At 37.0% G+C, this 15847-nt stretch overlaps 1 protein-coding gene across 1 annotated transcript; it reads left to right on the plus strand.

The window, feature by feature from the left end:
• The first annotated feature begins 652 nt into the window (after positions 1–652).
• Positions 653–13320, plus strand: LOC116306599 (uncharacterized). Its single transcript, XM_031716685.2, has 4 exons — positions 653–950; positions 4180–7499; positions 8489–8659; positions 10827–13320. The coding sequence occupies exons 1-4, from the start codon at positions 902–904 to the stop codon at positions 10890–10892; spliced, it is 3606 nt and encodes a 1201-aa protein (XP_031572545.1). The 5' UTR covers positions 653–901; the 3' UTR covers positions 10893–13320.
• The last annotated feature ends 2527 nt before the right edge of the window (positions 13321–15847 follow it).

A 15847-nucleotide genomic window follows, 5' to 3' on the forward strand; every position in this document is an offset into this window, starting at 1 on the left:
GGTTAAATAATCAATTGGCTGGTTATGTCAATAACTTTAAAAACTCTTTACACAGAAGCTAGTCGTCTAGCCGTCTACAAATATTAGTATTTAGGCTATTCTTAGACTTAGCAATATTACAAGCTGCAGGCTTGTCTAGCAATATCAAATAAAAAGGAGGGAGATGAGTAGAGGAAACTGAAAATCGGGGGGAACGCTATAAATACATAATATAAAATTAGTACTTATGAAGGATTAAGGAATTATTGAAATTACTCAGTTCGTGAAATGCTTTTTTCTTATCATTCTTTTTTATATATGTTTCGCTCCGTATAAGGTACTTGTTTACGAATTTTATTTAGAACCATTTATTCGAATTCATTAGTGAACAAGGGTAGGGGGTAGGGGTGGGGTGGATAGAAACAAAGTATTCTCTAGCTGTTCAGAGCTCGACAGATCGACACACGATGCCATAAGATTGAACATAGGACATTATATTAGAACCGTTGCTAAAAATATCTTCTTTTGTAGAATAAGGAAATTTTTCAAAAGCTTTGAGTTTGTTACGATAGAAAATACTACTCAACAATTTTCATTGTAGTCCCTCCCCCAGGGGATTCAGTTTGCTACTCGTATAGTATTTTAGCTAGCCGGCCCAATACGACCGGGTATTCGAGAAATGACAGCTGGGGTTTACTTATCAAAGAATCGAAACTTTAACCAAACTGTCTAGTTTTAGCGATCTTGTCGAAGATATTTCAAATATGATCTTTTTCTAAAACAAAGGCAGTCATTAACATTAACATTGCCGGTCGATCGTGACCCAACTTCTTAATCCAGTCTATCTGAAGCTAGTAAAAATCAACGTGATTGATAATTGCTTCGATTTGCATCGGTGAAGACAAGCTTTGGTCCTCCTAAAATGTGGCAAAGAGACCTTCAACTGCTCTTATGTTTCGTCTGTGGTCTTGGTGAGTTACAAATATTTTGCGACTATCTTAAAATATACATATTCGAGGTATCTATGATTTGAATAACATCGTTCGTCATCATGCAACGGTAGCTAGCGAGATATTATGACAGAACGTTCTAGTACTATAACCTGTCGCACCTTTACAATATTTAGCTAGCGGAATTTACTTTTCTTACTACGATATTTTATTCTGAGAAAACAATTCCAACAAGACCGAGTCGAGATATGTACTTAAAAACATTTTAAAATTATTTATTATTTCTGAAATTCTGAGAAACAATGCAAGTTTTTAAAAGAAATTAAACAGAAAGCTTGATTTTTTTTTAAAAAAAAAAGCTTTCCAATCATTTCAAAGTTTATTTTAAGAATTCCAGTTTTCGTTTGCAGCGAGAATAGCGAGTGAAGAATTAAAAATCGAATATTTTTGTGTGTTTTTTTAATAGATTTTATAATTTATTCGATTACACATGGGTTCAATATCATTCCGATTTTAATGCTTTTTAAGGAAGGAAACAAAAAAAAGAAAGAAAAAAAAGAAAGAAAGAAAGAAAGAAAGTATAAAAATCACATATTTGGTTTTGTGCATGAGTTGATGGATTAAACTAGAGCAAAATTAAAGTTTTTAAACGAGTGAGCCTTCGGCACTTGGAACAAACCCTGGATAAATTCAAATACAAATGCATTTACACGACCCAAAACACATGTGCTAAAAATCTAAAAATATCTAGATTTATAGATGGATTTATAAGATCTCATCAATTATTTCTTTTGAGAAAAATTTTTTACGGGAATCAATTATCATCCAGGCCCCTCCTCAATTGGCATCGGTTTTTATAAAGCGGAAAAATGATAGAGAAATAAAGCTGAAGTCCTTAAAAAATCTGAATTTCAATTATTTGTTCCAAACATCAGATCTATTCTTAACTTGGCGTCTACTTTAAATATTCATGATAGATTATCAATAGAGCGGAATTTTGGACCAATTGAAATCGTTCCTTTTCAATGGGTCCATCTATCAAGGTTACCTGTCGGGAATGAATTGGCCTAATAAAGAGCGGCAAAAAATAAAAAGAAATAAAAGAAGTAATAGAATAAAATTTTAAAAATAGAGATAAGAAATCAAGGCTTGGATGAATAATTTGAGGCCGAAATTGAGTAATTTTGGATTCTGAATTTTTTTTTTTTTTTTTTTTTTTTTTTTTTTTGATATATTCAAAATATTCTAGCTTGACAGCTAATTGCGTCAATCATTTGAACCGTAATATAATGAATAAATACTCACTGAACCTCAAAGTCTTATTTTTTTGGCATTATTTCTTTTGATTCTTTCTTTAAGATCTGTGTTTTTATTTATCTACTGTGTATGTCTTTATTGTTTTATCATTGTCCTTGACATTATATTTGCTTTTTTTCTTGCTTTTTTCTGCAACCTTAATTTGGTAATGTTTTGTTATAGTTCGTTCATATACTTTGTTTTGTTTGCTTGAGTTTCAAAGGATTCCCATAATTGAATTTGCTTAATCGGTGTTTTTGTAAACCGTTAAAAATGCATATTTATTTTTATTTTTATTTTAGTTTTAGTTTTTGAATTACGCCTTCTTGAAAAAGCTATGGATTCTTTTTTCAGAACCTAATCCAGCAGGTGCTGCCTCATACTTCCTCAAGTTAGAAATATGATACGAACGCTAAGATATATCAGATCATGCAGTCAGAACCTCTCATCCTATTTTAAACGAAAAGTCAACAAACATAAATGCGTCTCGGAAACAATTATTGTGAGTTTACTCAGGTGTTTCACGGGCTTTCTGAAGACTTTTGTTCAAGAAACAGGTTTCAGTTCCCAAAACAATAAAGGGTCAAATACGTATTAATATATTTGAAGGAAAGATGTTGAGCCTTCATTTGGCCGATACAAAATGGTATTTCTTTGAATAACTGTTTAATCTTACACTATAATTGTAGCATGTTAATTTGAATTAAAGCAGCAAAAGCTGTCAGATTCGATGTCATTTTTCCCGGCCCGCTAATACAAACAATATGACGGATCATAAACAACTAGTCGATAACGAAGGAGTTGCCGGTCTCGAGGTTAAGTTGTTTTTCATTAGATCATTTTGATCCGTGTACGAAAGCGCCTTAATGCATCGTTGGTTTAAAAACACTTACTAGAGCAAGCACCTTCACGATGACTTCACTTTAAGATTGACAATTAATTTATTTAGGCTAATTTAGTGTATGCAATTTTTAAAGTGTCTTAACGTTCGTCATCCAAAAAATAAAAATAAAAATTAGATTAAATTAAATGAACAACAACAGATATCGGATAAAATCCATTTTAATTACTTTTTTTCAATGAGCACTTTTTTCTGTTCTTATCAACTCTTACCAACTGTCACTTCCAACCTTATTTTTCCTAAAGATATCACAGCGATTGCTGAGAGGATTGTAAATAATACGATTGGTTGTCTTGATAGAACGCTAATCCAGCTTCCTTCCGCGCGGAAATAAATTAAAACAGACCGTTTTTATATTCAAATGATATTCAAATGCTGTATTGAAAATGGAAACGTTTTCACATGGAGGTCTATGTACTAGGCCTAATTTTCAACAGCGATGCAAGCATAGGTATACAGACTATTAGTTATCCGACATCACCTCCCCGGTCGATCCGCCACTATCACTGGCTAATGATGATGTACACCACCATGATCCCATCAACAGCATCATCATCACCATCATCATCCTCATCACCATCATTATCATCATCAGCATCATCATTACCACCATAACCATCATCATCATCATCATCATCATCACCGTCATAACCATCATCATCACCATCATCATCATCATGATCATCAGTGTCTTCAACGTCGTATATCATTATCATGAACACCACCACCACCATCATCATCATAGCATCATTATCATAAACATCATCGTCACAAGGGCGGATCCAGGGGGAGGGTCGGGTGGGTCGCGACCCCCCCCCCCCCCCCCCCCTGTCATTCCTGAGGTCAAATGGGCTTCTTGTGGTAAAAATGCGACTGGGATTCCTTTGCCCACAAAATTTACCCCTGAGACCCCCCTTCAAAAAAAACCCTGGATCCGTCCTTGCATCATCACCATCACCATTTAAAGCGGATTCGTAAAGTGAAAATGCAAATGCACTAACCAAGCACTTATACTATACAAACTTGGTAATGTTCTATTTCCTATTATTTCAGTCGTCAGAGGAGAAGATACGACAACATCTCAGTTAATGCCATCACCGACTGATGCCGCCAACTCAATCTCAAGGTCTTCAGCAATACCTTCCTCAGTCCAAAACCACACATATAACGGGACGCTTACCCTAAACCAGGCATGGAATGAAAAATTGTTGGACAATACCTCCGATGAATACAAAAATATTTCGGATGCCATCGAGGAGAGGTTAAGACTAGTATTTCAAAACGAAACAGGATTTGTCGCAGTCAAAGTTGGAAAATTATCAAATGGAAGCATTAAGGCAGAATTTTCATTGGAAACTAAAGGAAGTCTTACTATAACGAATAAGTCTCTAAAATCCAAATTAGGAAAATTCTTCAGAGGACTTTTCGAGCTTTTCTCTTTCGAAATTAAAATCGATGCTTCCATTAAAATACATGTTGGTCCATCAAAATCATCGTCAGTTACATCATCTTCACCCACATTATCATCCTTAACCAGTTTCAAGGCACAGCCAAAGTCATCTCTAATATCAATGGTGCCTTCATCTTTATCACTAGTAGGATTGCAAGCAACACCATCAATGTCACTTTCTCAAGACATTCCTACAACCCATCCAACGCCAACTTCTTCCTATACCTCCCCTCAGGCAACGACATCACTACCAGGTATGGAGACAACACCATCAACGCAGTATCCTTTTATACTACCAACTTCTCATTTACTGATGCCAACTACCTCTACTTCATCTTTCTCCCGAATGACGATGTCATTAACAAGAAGTCAAATGACGACTTACACAGAATCATCCTCTGTATCTATCTCGTCGTCTTCGCTAGTGATACACGGAAAGCCTAATTCAACAGAATTGGCTAATTCTATAGTACTATTGCCAGAAAGTTCGCCACGTCCATCGCCAACATCATCTTCTCATGTGATGACAACATCCAGAAATGAATCGTCATCACTGTCGCGATCGTTAATGCCATCCTTATCATATTATTCTACTGCTAAAGTATTGCCTAGCCTTCAATCACAAACACCATCGATATCACCTACACAATCTTCATTTCTAACAAAAACAGCTCCTGGGTCGCAAACAACAACATGGTTAACATTGCCATTGCCAGTAAATCCAACCATTACATCGCAGCCAGTTTCAAAATCTATACCATCGTCTCTTCGTACCACAATGAATTTACAGAAAACAACGGCATCGCTATCAGTATCGAGATCATTGCAAACGACGCTCTCAATTTCATTATCATCGTCGCATTTATCTTTACCAATTTCAGCAATTTACTCCAACGTCTCATCACAAGGGCTGGTGTCACATTCTAAAACTATGTCTACAGTCTTAGCAACAACGACCACATATCAGACCATAAAGAAAGTATTTGGTTGTAAACTAACGCTCGATAGACCTTGGAATGATAATTTAAACAATTCTGCGTCTTCAGAATATATCAGACTTGCTGGTTTTGTAAAAGGAAATCTTACGAAAGTATTAAATAAGGAGCCTGGGTTTGTATCCGTGACGGTTGATAGATTCTTCCAAGGAAGTGTTGGGGTAGATCTTACCGTGGTAATGACCGCAACTTCGAATTCAACAAGCAAATCGCTGGAACAATCTATCCTAAAGGCAAACTCGTCTGGTAACATGGCGTTACCTGTAAGCGGTCTCAGCATACAGCTCAAAGAGATTTCTTCCACTGCATATAGCTCACACGTAGTAAACTCAACTTTTGTGCATTTGGCCACGAGTACTTCTCCAGTTTTGTTGACAGATTCGTCGTACCAGCTAAGGACACCATCATCAGAAACTTCGATGTCGCCGAGACCACCCATTCTAACACAGTCCGAAATATCAAAGACTTCATTTGTGACGCTTGAAACATCCTTGATGTCATCTGTTTTAAATACGAAAAATATAATAATCACACAACCTTCTTTATCTACACCCCTTTCATCTTCACCATCAGTGTCATTATCAACCATGTCATTGACAACGTCATCAGTCCTTGGAGTTTCACCATCAGTGTCATTATCAAACATGTCATTGACAACATCATCCGTCCTTACAGTTTCACCATCAACGTCATTATCAAACATGTCATTGACAACATCATCTTCATCAGTCCTTGCAGTTTCACCATCAACGTCATTATCAAACATGTCATTGACAACATCATCTTCATCAGTCCTTGCAGTTTCACCATCAGTGTCATTATCAAACATGTCATTGACATCATCATCTTCATCAGTCCTTGCAATTTCACCATCAACGTCATTATCAAACATGTCATTGACAACATCATCATCATCAGTCCTTGCAGTTTCACCATCAACGTCATTATCAAACATGTCATTGACATCATCATCATCATCAGTCCTTGCAGTTTCACCATCAGCGTCATTATCAAACATGTCATTGACAACATCATCATCATCAGTCATTGCAGTTTCACCGTCAGCGTCATCATCAGTCCTTTCATCTTCACCATCAACGTCATCATCAGTCCTTTCATCTTCACCATCAGCGTCATCATCAGTCCTTTCATCTTCACCATCAGTGCCATCATCGGCCCTTTCATCTTCACCATCAGTGCCATCATCAGTCCTTTCATCTTCACCATCAGCGTCATCATCAGTCCTTTCATCTTCACCATCAGTGCCATCATCGGTCCTTTCATCTTCACCATCAGTGCCATCATCAGTCCTGTTATCCTCACCATCTGTGCCATCATCAGTCCTGTTATCCTCACCATCTGTGCCATCATCAGTCCTGTTATCCTCACCATCAGTACCATCATCAGTCTCTTTACCGTCACCCTCAACACCAGTTCCATCTCCTTCACCGTCGTCGCCTATATTGACAACGCCGTCAATAATGACCACACCAAAACCAGTAGCTACCAAAACTCGAACGTTTAAGTGCATATTCAAGATGATCAGAGCATGGTCCTCAAACTTACTTTATTCCTACTCCCAAGAATTCAAGGACTTAGCACGGGAGATAACAGAAAAGATAACTAAGGTGTTGTCCAAACTTCTTGAATTTCTTTCAGTGGTAATTCTCAGGTTTTTTGAAGGTAGTATAGGAGTAGAAATGAATGCGATATTTAGCGCAAGCTCTAATGTAACGGATGCATTGATAGAAGAGTCAATTAAGTCGGCTAACTCATCCGGTACCCTTGGGCTAAATCTTGTTGAGTTGAGTGTTGAGGAAGACAAGCCAACAACAGGTGGAGATGAAGGCTTAGAGACTTGGGTTATCGTGGTTATCATTGCAAGTATCGTTGTATTCGTGTTGCTGATTATTATCATCGTTCTTACAGTAAGTATAAGACAGCCGACACTAGAGAAAAACGTTTGCGCATGCGTGCATTCCAGCACGTTTTCTAAGAATTTTGAAGAGTTTGAGTGAGAAAATAAATGTTTGTTTTCTCAAAGTATACAAAAAAGATCGAGAGTATACTTTTGTCAGATCAAGATACTGTCTTAACATACACAATATGACTTAAGTTTCAAGCATGGACTCTAAGCTTTGGCATTTCGTGAAGTCCATTTTATCAGTCATGTTTGAAAGTCAAATTTACTGGTTTTGACTAATTTGCATAAGGAGCATGCGCAGACGTTTTTCACTCGTGTCGACATAGCCAGTACTTCCAGGTGGTTTCGTTTTGAAAGCCCATCAAAAACCAGCCAATCATTGCGCAGGAAGATAACTGATCAGGCGGTCGATCGAAAAAAACATGGCGACCGAAGTCAGAAAAAAATACTCTGAATCTTTGCTTCCCTAGCTACGTTATATATGGACTAGCAATACATTTAAAATTCCATTTATTCTTATAACGAATACCTATGGGTCAAGTGGTGCGTTGTGGTTTCAAATCTTTTATGAAATTATCGTAAAATAATAGCTCTTTGTTCGCCGATAAACAACTGAAACTAGGACCGCCTGATAAACTACAACAATCCTTTGCGCGCGTTCCCCGAGATCACTTGGTTAAAGCACAAAGTTAAAACTCCACTTGGGAATATAAGGTTTTCCTATTTCAGACCACGTGTCAGTCTCTTGCGAATAAGATTATTTGGCTGTTTTGTATCCATGTTCATGTGTCTACTCATGTGCAACCGTTAAGCAAAAACAAACTCTATTGAATGAGATGTATTCTGAAATTGGAAAGCATTACCCCCAACGAGCTGCAGGTCTAACAGATCTAGTTGCTAGTCTTCAATTCAGGTTCAACGTATTATTTTGGGTTATTTTCGTCCAAGTAGCACTTTTATTATAGGTAGCTAACAGCGACACTTTCTCAACAGGTTTGTATCAAAAGGTTATCGAAAAAGAAGAAGCTCTATAATTTGTGGATAGATGACAGCGTGGTTTATTCAAGACGTCACACCTACGTCAGCAGCGGCAATGGTGAAAGGATTGAACTAAGGAACTATCCACGAAATCAAGAAGGAGGGAACAAACGGATCACAAACGATGTGAGTGCTCCTTTTTTGAATTTTATTGCTATATATACACCAGCATTCGGTAGAACGTAAAGCGGCGTACCCAGAAGAAACCCTCGTGCATGGCAAGGGAATGAACTGCCCAACACATCAAACAATATAGATTTTTTGAACATACAGAGTGTTTCTTAGGCCCCGTCCGCACTATGCTGGATGAATTTGAACGGCCGCAACTTTCGCACCGAAACCGAAAAAAAGGTTTTCCGTCCACACATGAAAACGGAGAAAATGTTTCGCGTCCACACTAGTCCGATCAGAGGCGGCAAAAAGCGCTTCATTGAAATTGAGCCCGCGTCGAAATTTTAGCCTTCCCGCCATGTTCCCATGACATTAATGACGTCATCGATGATTTTTCTTCTGAAGCCCTTCAACTTGATTGTGGCGTACCTCAAGGTTCTGTACTTGGTCCTTTGTTGTATCTCCTTTATACTTCTCCAGTAGCTGATATCCTCCGAATACACAGAATGTCTTTCCACCTTTATGCTGATGACACTCAATTATATATTCCTTTCTCCTGTAATGATGATTTGTCCCTTAATGATTCCATGAATCTGATTGAAAACTGTCTATCTGATATTGATGCTTGGATGACTACAAATAAATTGAAACTAAATAAAGGCAAAACTGAATTCCTGTTATTTTCTTCAAAGCACAGCCCACAGTTAACTCTTCCTTCTCTTCAATTTGGTTCTGATGTGATAATGCCCTCAATGCATGCTCGGAACATTGGTGTCATATTTGATACGCATCTTACTTTGGTTCGTCATGTGAATAATATTTGCAAGTCTTCTTTTTATCATCTCAGAAACATTGCTAAAATAAGAAAATACATCTCTTTGAAAACAACTGAAACTCTCGTCCACGCGTTCATATCCTCCAAACTCGACAACTGTAACTCTCTGCTCTTTGGCTTACCAAACAAACTCTTAGATAAACTACAATCTGTACAGAATGCTGCTGCCAGAATAATCACTCTTTCCCATAAACATGACCACATTACACCTATCCTCGTTAATCTGCATTGGCTACCAATTGAATCTAGAATCAAATATAAAATCCTATTACTTACTTTTAAAGCTCTTCATGGCCAATCTCCTATCTATATCCGGGAACTCATTTCAGTGTATAAACCGAACCGTAATCTTCGTTCTGCATCACAAGTTCTTCTATCAGCACATTCTTATAATCTTAAATCTTATGGTCATCGCTCCTTCTCTGTGGCTGCTCCTGAACTCTGGAACTCACTTCCAATATCTCTCCGAAATGCATCAAGTCTAGCCTCATTCAAAACTGAACTTAAAACTTATCTCTTCAAATTAGCATATTCTTTGTAAATAATTTTATTTTGTCGTTGTCTTTGTCGTTTGTTTACTAGCGCTTAGAACAGATTTGTATTTGCGCTTTATAAATAAATATTATTATTATTATTATTATCGTATTCGAAAAAATTTCGGGTACGAAATGTTCTCCGTCCACACTAATACGGCTAGCTGGCGTATTCAAATTGTTCCACTCTGGAGACCGTATTCGAAAAAATTCGTTTTCGGTGAAGAATTGTTCCGAATTCGCCCGGACTAGTGTGGACGGTAGGCCTAACCGAATAAATAAAAATTCGGATTCAAATTTATCTGTCATAGTGTGGACGGGGCCTTAAAAGAATTTCTCAATTTTCTACTGAAGTTTTCTCGGCCGACACAACACCTGACATGATTAATCTTTATAGGGTTAGTCCAGGTGCTCCTTCTAGTGCTGCTGTATGAAAAAAGTAAAAGAATTCAGATATGCAATTTAGGAGTTTTGATAACATCTTTGGAATTTTAGGCTTGGTTTAAACTTGGCCGCTTCTATCACATCAAACTTCTTACTGAATTTCCTGAATTTCAAAGGATATTTACTGAAACTCTAAATTAAAAAAATTGCAATGCCTGTCTTTATTTTAATTTTGAGAGTTTTACGGCAAGAAAACGTAATTTTTGGAGAACAAATTAATTACCATAAACGTTGAATATTCCGGAGCATAAAGAAGAGATGGCTGTGGCACGTTTCATATCCTTACGAATTTCTGGTTTAAATTTAACTCATTAGAATTTTCTCCCGCTATTTTTGCAAAGGGTCAATTAACAAAGACGTTTTTCTACAGGATGAACAAGGAAATCTACGAGGAAGTTATGAGAATGATGGACAAAACAGTGAGGAGCTGATATAGTCATATTTATGGACTGCAAAGTGGAATTGTTCAGTTTTGGCGTTTAGTCCCACTGAATAAATCCTAAACTCGATTAGCTGAAGAAATAAAAAAACTTGTGGTATGTGGAGTTATAAAGCGCTTGGAGATTGGCAGAACACTCGAGAAGTGTCGAGAAGCATTCCGCTACGATTCGTGCTTCTCTCACACTTCTCTCGTGTTCTACCTATTTCCGCGTGCTTCAAAACTGCACACAGCACGCGCGCGCGTTTTTTTATTTCTTCATTATCTCAGAGGGACCTAAGATAAGAAAATGGAAAAAATGGCATTAACTAATCTAAAAAAATGACAATTTAAAAATAAGATATTTTCATACTTTTTTGGTGAGGTGTGATAATGAACGTGCAGGTCACAAACCATTTATATCAATAGAATACTTAGGGACCCTTGTTAATAAATGAGAGCAAATAGGATGTTTTTATAATGGCTTCATTTGACTCCCACTATCATAATGCTTCACGAATGTTCTTCCTTATTTAAATTTGTATTCCCAAATGAGAATAGTGAGACAATTGGTGCTAATTAAGTGAAAAAAAGAAAGTGTTTAAGGGAGTCTGGTAGTAGAGGTCAATGCAAACGCTCTAGCAAATAGCTCAAAATCCAAAAATGCAACGCGTATCACATTGTATTTATACGTAAGGCATTTTAAAGGCCAATTTCTACATTATCCACAACTTACCGTGATATTTAGTATTTTAGTTGTAGCATGTGTTTGTCTGGCTATCAAACCGTCAACCGACGAGTAAAGAATTAAATTTAGTTAGTAAGTAGCAGATTGTGGACTAATGAAGTCGTTTCTTTCCAGACTTAATTATAAGCCAGTTCATAGATTAATAATTGTATTTTGAGTGCACATATGCGATTTTATCCCACCTTTTCTCACCTTCTTTTTTTAAGCCTTCTGTTGTTCTTAATTAAACAAAAGGTGAGAAATTCGGGATAAAATCGCATATGCGCACTCAAAAAACAATTATTAATCTATGAACTGTCTTATAGACCTGATATACCTCCTCGGCTCTGGAGCGCTCGAGCGTAATGTTGTCCCATTTCAGAGTACGTGTCATTCCCTTGAGAATAATATTCTTTGTTTGAGCAGCCGAGCGCAAACCTTAAACAAACAAATGATGCTCTAGGGAATGACACGTGGTCTGAAATGGGAAAATATTACGTCAGAGCCGAGGAGGTCTATTCGTGGTATGACAATGTCTTCTCAATTGAAGGTGACAAAAGTGGAAAATGAACAACTATTGTTTTGAGACTCGTCGGGATATCATCGTTTTTCCTTTCGTATCCTTTGGGATACTCATGAATTTTTCATAGAATAAATACAAAAGAAAATGAATTCTCTAGAGGTTTGTCACGCTGAATTGGGAAAGCATTGTCTCCACACGAATGAGGCCTATTGGGAAAGAAGGCTTTAGTCCACGTTCTTCTATCATAATCATAGTTAATAGGTTACAATTAAATGGTAAAAAAATGATTTGATTACAGAACTTGTATCAAGTTTATAACACGTTTAAAACAAATTAAGTGTTTCTTAATAGGTTGGTATTATTATCATTTATTGCTTCGGCAACTTTAAAATTATAAATTTAATAACCGAATTTTAGGGCTGGACGCCCACACACACAAAAAAAAAAGGGTTTAAAGTATACCCAAATGCACTTAATATACGATTACCTATATAACCTTCTAGAATATTTATAATTTTTGTTGGTGCTATTTCATTAGTCGTTCCGAGGTTGTGGAGGAAAAACTGGCTTGACTTGGCATTCCGGTGCATCGTGAGATTGTTTGAGAGACATATTTCCAAGATGGCGTCCATTTTGTTCCTAAAACAGCGCCCACAATGCACTGCGATGCCAATTCTACCCCTTTTTTCCCCTTAACCTCGGAATGGCTCATTAGCGTTGATTATCTACCTGTATACCATGGGTGTCATTGAATACTTTCCCATTACAGACCACGTGTAATTCCCTGTAGTATTATTTCTTTTTTAATGGTTGCACATGAAAATACACATTGATACAATTCAAACGAAGAATCTCCAATAGTCCCCTTCACAGTTCCCTGCGCCATCTTGAAAGGTAGCCGTGCCTTTGCATGGAAGCGAGACGAACGGTGAGCTTGCAATGATAGAAACATGTGAATAATTGTCCAAAGTGTTAAAAAGGTCTCTATCCTTGCACGCTCACCGTTCATCTCGCTGCGATGCAAAGCCACGGCTACCTTTCAAGGTGGCGCAGGGAATTGTGAAGGGGACTATTCTCTAGAGATTAATGACACGTGGTCTGAAATGGAAAAGCATTACCCCGATGTTTTGTTTTTATATTCATTGTTGTTGTTGCTCATGTTTGATTTAGATCAATAAAAACTTTTGCTTGCTATAGATATGGTTTCTTGTTTTAACATGTTTTCATTTTGTTTGTTTGCTTTCTTGTTTTTCATTTCATTTCATTTTCCTTCTGTTTATTATTATTATCATTATATGTATATATATATATTATTTTTTTTCCCCTCCTTAAATCAAATTATCATTAAGACTAGGGTTTACCAACGGAGACGCAATAGCTGCCAAACTACAAATAAATTCTACTTTTCGCAAAGATTGCTGCAACTTGTCTCGCAACATTTTTTTTTTCAAATTGCGCAGTTGATTACGCATTGCAATAGCGCAGCGCAGTCGTGACGTCATAAAAACGAAGACAAAGGCGAAATTCGGACAAACAAGTTTACTTTCAGCAGATAATTTTCACAGCCGATCGTAGTTGATCTTAGTTTACATGCGTTATTATTGTAACTTTAAGTAAAAATAATAAAATCGTTTCGTATAATCCTCGTAGCGGTTAAACAGAATGCAATGTTTGTCCGAATCTTTAAGTTATTTTTAGAATCACTGCGCTGCGCTATTGCTGGCTTTTACTTGGCTGATAAAATTTTTGAATCTCATTACTGCTCCAAATTAAATAGTGGTCAACACTGACAACCATGTGCTGTCAACCAGAAAGAATTCTATTGAAAACTTGTGATTCAACTGATGAACATTCCGCACGAGACATGAAATGACGTCCAATGAAAGCCAGCAATGCTCCATGCAAACTTGTGTTGCAGCGCTGTTGCGAGAGACAAGTTGCAGAGAAAATTGCTCCGTGTAATCGCTCCTACTTTTATTCCGATTCGATGTGCGATAGTTGTATGAAATTGAAGAGGACAATGAAATGAGATGGAGATCACGAGAAAAGTTGTGAAAGCCAACATTCAACGCACGTGAATAATTATGCATGATTTCAAGCTTGAATATCAATGTTAGTCAGTCAAGCAGTTTGGTATACTCAACATGGACTACTATAGATTCCGTGGGAGCGGGGAAAAACTACAAACAGGATTTATGGAGCACAAAAACTAGAAGAACCTGAGAAAGTAAGTTATAAGAATAATTTGGGCGAACAACAGAATTGTGGCTAAAAATTATGAGGCAGAACCAGCCAGGTTGAAATTCAAGAGAGAATCGCTTGACAATTAATGGTAAGACATGCCATTTGATTTATAGTTCTGACTTGCAGTTTCAAAGCTTACTTTTTGTCTAGGTCATTACCGGGGTATTGAGGAAAACAGCTTCAATTTTGCAAGCTGTAAAGCTTGAGGCTGAAATTTAAAAGAGACTAGCTAGTCCGCGCTGATATTTCGTGGTACAACTTTTGATTTCAATTCAGTGACTTTGTAGTGGTTTCACTTTTTGACCGGTATGAGCATGCACTTAGAGAAGTAGAGCGGAACTCTTGATGCATGAATATTTCGTGTAAGATCTATACCTTGCTATGGTTTCAAAAAAGTCTCTAAATCAGCTACACACAGAAGTGCAAAAGTTGAGCTCATTTCTTGGATGATTTGGCGCATGCGCACACGTTTTTCAGCCCTGTCTCAATGAATGTCATTTCCAGTGTCTATTCAAATAATTCAAATCACGCATGGTCTGAAATGGACAAAATTATTATTAGGAGGGAATTCATTTGTTCATTAATCATGTTTCATGCAAATTCCCTAGCAACAAAGCTTAACAAAGTCATGACCTCGCGGCCCTCAATGTTGTGGGACTGGGCCCGGTTGTACGAAGCCTGGATAGCGCTATCCGACGGATAAATCTTATCCAGTGGATAAATTTATTGGATAACAGCATCAAGTATTTGAATAAGATTGTGTCTAATAAACCTGAAGCGAGATGACGTTCACCCCCGACTCTATACCATAATAGTTTTTAAAATTCTTTCATATTAAAATTTTGTATTCCATAGAGAATACAGGAACAATAGTCATAATTAAAGAACAAAAGCAGTGTGAAAAGGATTATGGTCTAGAGACGGGGGTAAAACGTCATCTCGCTTCAGGCTTATTGAACGTGTTTTATGAAGTATCTTACGTACCTTCTGATTGAAACTCCCAGAAATTTGCCGTTGCCATGGTGATGAACAATTATAAACGTTCTTAAGGATACGTGATCTACTCGAGGTGAGTCAATTGCCATATTTCATTTTCTTATAAATTCCTATTTTCGAAAAAAAATATGTCTTTGCACTGTATGATTTTAAACTTCTTTCCTTCAAACTTCTCATTTTTAATAATCTTAACGAGCTCAATTCAAGAAATAGTAATTACTCTTCTGTCTTTGTGAGTTTTGGCATTACAGAGTGATAAAACTGAGCTTATTGGTGGCTATTCTTATTAGTAAATCACTAATGAGCTTATTGCTCTCTATTAAAGGGGTTAAGGGGAAATGCGGTCGCTAGACGTTGATTTGCAAAGAATAAATAATTTGTCTAGTCAATTGCCATATTTCGCTATGACGTCTACACATCAAAATATAACATGTTGTTTTAAAGCTAAAGAATATGGTCGCCAGTGAAGACGAAATAGCAGCA

Source organism: Actinia tenebrosa, unplaced genomic scaffold, assembly GCF_029948245.1.
Source record: "Actinia tenebrosa isolate PJP-AT-01 unplaced genomic scaffold, QUT_ActTen_1.0 PGA_scaffold10__47_contigs__length_13832649, whole genome shotgun sequence".
In the NCBI taxonomy this organism is placed as follows: Eukaryota; Metazoa; Cnidaria; class Anthozoa; order Actiniaria; family Actiniidae; genus Actinia; species Actinia tenebrosa.

Excerpts from the sequence above, each read along its gene's own strand:
- LOC116306599 (XM_031716685.2), top strand. The coding sequence starts at position 902 with ATGTGGCAAAGAGACCTTCAACTGCTCTTATGTTTCGTCTGTGGTCTT. Across the intron at positions 951-4,179 it reads ATGTTTCGTCTGTGGTCTTG|TCGTCAGAGGAGAAGATACG; the intron begins GTGAGTTACAAA and ends CTATTATTTCAG. Across the intron at positions 7,500-8,488 it reads TTATTATCATCGTTCTTACA|GTTTGTATCAAAAGGTTATC; the intron begins GTAAGTATAAGA and ends CTTTCTCAACAG.